The sequence below is a fragment of the Colletotrichum siamense genome, assembly GCF_013390195.1.
Source record: "Colletotrichum siamense strain Cg363 chromosome Unknown KSG_Cg363_contig02, whole genome shotgun sequence".
Lineage (NCBI taxonomy): Eukaryota > Fungi > Ascomycota > Sordariomycetes > Glomerellales > Glomerellaceae > Colletotrichum > Colletotrichum siamense.
In genome coordinates, this window is record NW_023501015.1 from 3249 (window position 1) to 8973 (window position 5725).

At 62.0% G+C, this 5725-nt stretch overlaps 1 protein-coding gene across 1 annotated transcript; it reads right to left on the bottom strand.

The window, feature by feature from the left end:
- Positions 1-406: 406 nt before the first annotated feature.
- On the bottom strand, positions 407-5417 carry CGCS363_v002019 (Bloom syndrome protein-like protein; the record flags this gene model as incomplete). The annotated part of the gene is made up of 2 exons (XM_036633868.1): positions 407-413; positions 490-5417. 2 exons carry the CDS (start codon positions 5415-5417, stop codon positions 407-409), a joined length of 4935 nt encoding a protein of 1644 aa, XP_036500250.1.
- Between the last annotated feature and the right edge of the window lie 308 nt (positions 5418-5725).

The window sequence follows — 5725 nt, forward strand, 5'->3', positions numbered from 1 at the left end:
TGCTATGCTATCTAACCCTAAAACTGGCCCTGAAATCTTTAACACTACATCTGTATTATATTCACGCTCTTACATCCCCTTTTTACTTCTTTTTTTTCCCTTCTCTCCGGCCCCTTTCTCTGCTCTTTCCATCCTTCCACTGTTGCCTATACCTTTTGCTGCTCCTTGTATTCCCCCCTTCTTGCTCCTTGCTCATGATTCATCCCCTCTGTTACTCTTTGTCATCTTCCACCTCCTGCTCTCTTGTGCTATTAAATCTTTCTGTGTGAAAAAACATCTGATGCTCTGTTTTCTATTATCCTTTACTACTATACTTCCCTACTCCCTACCCTAAACTGTCGTACTCCTATGTACGGCCCCTACTCGCCCCGCCTTGCCCTGCCTGATCACCCCTCTGCTACGCCCTCTACTGCCTTCTGCCACAACTGGCTTGTCAACCGGCACAACTTGCTTGACTGCACCCCTCCCCATTGGATCATCTGCCCTAACCACTTATATACCTCCTTCTCGCTCGACGCCCACTCCTCTAACCCGTCCGCTCTGCGCATCGCCCTCACCGTCTCCTCGTACACCCTCGACCCCACACCGATCGTTGCGACGGCGAACATCGTAACCATCAACCCTTGGTACTGGCATGAACCGCCCTCGACCTCCGTGAACCGCCCGCCGTCCTCGCCCAACGGCTCCCATCGCCGACACCAACCCTGCGGCAATCCGCAATGGAAACAACTGCTGAAATTCTCCATCATCCGTCCGTCGAACATGGCCTCTTCCATCTGCCTCCTGTACTGCGCCGTCCACCCCCACGCCTGCTCCCCGCGGCCTGGGCAATCGTCTAACGTGTGCCCGTCGCTCTCTCTCCGGCGTATCCCGCAATACGTGCACCGTCCCGCCCACCGCGCCAACTGCTGCTTGAACGTCTCCCCCTCCTCCCCTAACCCTGAACGCTCTGCCCTGGCCTGCCACTGGCGGAACTGCCTGGCTTGCTGACTGGTCTCGAACGCGGCCCTGATCTCTTCGTCTTCTCTGGCTCCATGTCCCTCTCTATCCCCGTCCTTGTCCCTATCCATATCTCCATCCCCGTCGTCTACCCACATCACCTCCGACGCCCTCTGCCGGCATATGTCGCATGCCTCTTCGCCCTCCTCGCACCCTGGACGGTCCACCCGCCCGTCCATGACCTCGTCTAACACAATCCGCCGGCATACCTCTCCCCTGATGTATGTCCTTGTTGACACCTCCCATCCCCCTCCGGCTGCCCTCCCATCTTTCTCTGCCTCCCCTGCCTCCTTCTCCTTCTGCTTCTCCTTCTCCTTCTCCTCCACGGCTGCCCTACTGCATATAACAACCGACCGGCTTGGCTGGCCGTCTCGCCCGGCACGCCCGCTCTCCTGGACGAAATCCCGCAACCGCCGCGGCATGCCCGCGTGGACCACCAACCGCACGTCCGGCACGTCGATGCCTAACCCCAACGCGTTCGTCGCCACGATGACGCCCCCATCGGCGCCGTCGCCCATCCTCCACGCCTCCAACCTCGACGCCTTGTCCTCCGTGCTGCCGATGCTGCTGTGGAACGCTGCGCACCCCAACGCCTCGGCCATCCGCTCGACGCCCTCGATCGTGCTGCTGTACACCACCGCCTTGCCGCGTGGCTGCTGCCGCAACCAATCCCTGACCTCCTGGCAACCGCGCTCCTCGACGGCGCTCAACTCGCCGTCCTCACCCTCCCGACCTGACCCTAACCCTAACCCTGACTCTGCCCGGCGCCTGTGGCTTGCCGCACCACGACCACGACCACGACCCCCACCCCCTGACCCTAACGCAACGACAACAACCCCATACTCGATATTCCTCCGCGTCGTCGCCTCGCGGAACACCCGCACCCGCTCCTGCCGGATCCCCGTCACGGCGAAAAACTCCCGCTCCTCCGCCGGCGGCAACGTCGCCGTCAAACACACCAACTGCGCCCCGAACTCCTGCACCGTCCGCCCCAACGCCCGCAACGCCGGCCGGAACCCCCTCGACCCATCCAACACGACGTGGCACTCGTCCAACACCACCCGGTCCAACTGCTGCCGCCGCTGCAACCGCCCGACGAAATCCCGGAATCCCTGCGTGACGGCCGACTCGGGCGTCACGAACACCACCGTTGCTGCGGCCGTGTTGGCCCGCCCGCCGCCGCGCCACGTTGTCGACGCCAACCCCGACCTCGAACACCGCGCGTCCATGTCGGTGCGCAACGCCACCAACGGCGTCACGACGATCGTCACCCCGTCCGGTGCGCAATACGCCGGCAACATGAACGACAAACTCTTGCCGCCGCCCGTGCCCGTCACCTGCACGATCGGGTCGTCCCCGCGCATGATCGACCGGATGACCCGCTCCTGCTGGCCGCGGAACGCCGCCCGCGGGTCCCCCATCATCTGCCGCAACTGCCCGCCGGCGTTGGCTAACTGCAACCGCGTGAACCGCCGCCGCCGCTGCCCTTCGAACTCCTCGTCCGCCGCCGTCGTCGCCGTCCGCCGCCGCTTGGTGGGTGCCCCGCCGCCCCGGTCCTCCGCCCCGAACCCCAACAACCGGTGCCACTGCCGGCTGACGGCCCGGAACCTGTCCCGCAACGCCGCCGTGCCGAACGGTGCCTCCTGGTACAACCGCCCGTATATCATCCCCGCCACGTGCGTGCCGTGCCCGGCCTGCAAATCCAATGCGCTGTCCTCGACGCCTATGTCGTCGTCGTTGTCGTCGTTGTCGTTGTTTTTGTCGTCTGCCCGTCCGAACGCCTCGTTCAAATACCGGTTGGCGATGGCGACGGCCATGTGCCGCCACCCGCTGATGTTGATCTTGCTGCCGACCAACCGCTCGCTGTGCTGCTGCATGATCCGCCTTGCCTTGTCTGACGTCCACAACCGTTCGTCCGTCCACGGCGCCCGGCCGGGGGTGGCGTTGGCGCTCTCGTCTGTGATGGTGTTGTCACGGGCGTCGTCGTCCTCGGTGTTGTCACGGGCGTCGTTGTCCTTGGTGTTATTGCGGCGCTCGTCGCCCCTGGTGTTATCACGGCTCGCCTCGCCCGCCGCCCTGCCCCTTACAACCACGTCGTCCGCCCATAAAAATGCGCTCTTCCGGTCCGTCTGATGGATGATGCCTCCTACCTGCTGCCAAAACGGCAACACTAACCATAAATACCACACCAACAACTCGCCGACCTCGCGCGGCAAATACCGGTGTATCACCTTGGCCGTCCCCGTCTGGCGGTAATTCTTGTGGTACGACGTGACGAAACATATCATGCCGTCGTGTGCGAACACGTTCCTGACCCCGCCGTTGGCCGTGTTGCTGTGTCTGATGCCTGCTAACTCGGGCGCCCGCGCCGGCTGCCCTGCCACCATGTGCATCAACATCCACAACCGCTCCCGGAACGATTCCAACGCCTGTCTGTATGCCTGCACCGTCCTCTCGCGGTATGGGTGGTGGCTATCGCTGCGGTTGGACGTGACCTCCTCCGCCTGTCCTGCTGCTGCTGCTGCTGCTGCTGCCACTGCCGCCGCCGCCGCCCCTCGCGTTGGGTCTAACCACGCCCGCCGCCGTGCCTCCGACTCTGCGATGCGCCGTGCGATCCACCCCTTCCCCTTGCCCACCCACGCCTCGTTGCGGTCGTCGTGTAAAAACGAATACCCCGGCCGGTCCTGGCTGTGGTCGTCGTGCATGCTGTCCCACCTGATGGCGGGCAACGCTGCTGCTAACGCTGATCGGCCTCCGTACCCATCGCCGTGCCCGTCCCTGTCGGGATCATTATCCCTATCCCCATCCCCGTCCACCACCGCCAACTGCGCCAACAACGTCCGCGCCTCCTGCGCTACCCCGTGGAACATCTCGGCCAACTCGCACACCCGCACCCGCACCCGCCGGAACGATATCCGGTCGCCGCTCCAATCCACCATCCCCGGCGCCACCGTGTTAAACCGGATATGCATCCCGTACGTGCGCGCGTCGTAAATCCAATTCATCGCCCTGGGCTCGTCGTCCGGCCGCCCGGGCATCCGCGTCATGAACCGCCGCACCTTGTCGCGCACCAAATGGAACACGCTGCTGGCCTCTTCGTACGCCGCCTCGGCCCCTTTGGTCGCCGTCAACGCCACCACCTCGTCCTTCCGCTCCAACCACGCCTGGTACACGACGAACATCTTGGCCACCTTGATCACGGCTGAATAATTCGTCGTGTACTCCGTCGCCTGGTGCCACCCGCCGTCCTCGCGGATGCCCAACACCGCCAACGCGCCGATCATCGCGCTCTCCTTTTGGCTCTGCTTGTACGGGTCCTCGATGATGGCGATGATGGCGTCCAAACACATCCTCTCGACCTCCTCCGCCTGCGCGGCCTGCCTGCTGCCGACATCCGCCTCGACACGGCTGGTGAACGCATCCCACAACGACCCCTGACGCATGGTGAACCGATACGGCGGCCGCTCGCGCTCCGGCCACTCGTCCATGCGGAACCATATGCTCACCATCTTACGCCAAACCTCCTTGTACCGCTGCCACGTGTCGTCCTCCATGCGGTTGTCGAATGGCCGCACCGGCTTCTGGCCGATCTCCTTCCGCTCCGCCTCGAACAACACGTCGTGCCCGACCTTGTGCGGTGCTGCTGTTGCGCATGCCTTGTCGGCGACGCTGTTGAACACGGCCCATATGGCCTCTAACGTCTCCTCGCCATCCTCAATTGGTCGCGTGGCCTCCTGTAACTGCGTCTTGTTCAACCCTTCCAAATCCCTCGTCCACCCGACGCGGTACAACCACCCGTTCGGCTCCAACTTTTCGTCCACTGTACTGACCTCCTCGCGCGCGTCGGCCTCGAACCGCTTCTCTTGGTTCTCGTGCAACGTGACGAACCACGCCGTGTCGTCCGTCCCCGGCCCCGATGGCTCGCTTTGAACGGCCACCCCTAACCCCCGCCCGACCTCGAACCATCCGCTTGCGGCCCGTGTTAAAAAAAAACGCTGGCATGGCACGCCTGTTGTCCACGGCAAATCTCTGACTGCCGTGGCTTTCTTGCGCACATTGCCCCCCTTCTGCCAATCATTCGCCCACCGGTGTTCTGCCCGGCAATGCTCCTGCATGTTTCGCACGCGGCGGCACACATAACGGCATGCGTGGCAACGCAAACCGTCCGCCCGGGGCGGTGCGATATGGGCAACTGGCTCGACCGTGGGGTCTGGGTATTGAAACGACTGCAAATCGGCCTGGCTGCGGATGATGCCGGGAATATCGCCGACTAATCCGGCGACCTTGCTCCTGGCCTCGGCGGGGATTGACCGATGGTTATTCCGCAAATGCGCCGTGGCTTCGTTGGCTAATACGGCGTACTGACATAATGTGCATATCAAAATGGAATACTGCGTGTTGTGGACGAATGGCTCCATCTTTGGCATGTATTGGTTACTTTCTTCTATCTACTGTTTATGACTGGTTCCTCCTGTCCTCTCTTTATAAACTCACCTTCCTGCCCCTTAATTCCATATACTTTCTCCTTGATCTACTTTCCTCCCTGCCTACGTTCCATCGCTCGGTCGGGCTTTCTGGCCTGGCTGATGGTCCTGTTATATAATTGGCTGGTTAATGCGGGGATTCGGACGACATCACAAAAACATCTACTACCCTATTCACCTATTTCTGGACTCATATCACGGAATAAAACACTGAGAACTGGGTTCCTATAATTATACCGATT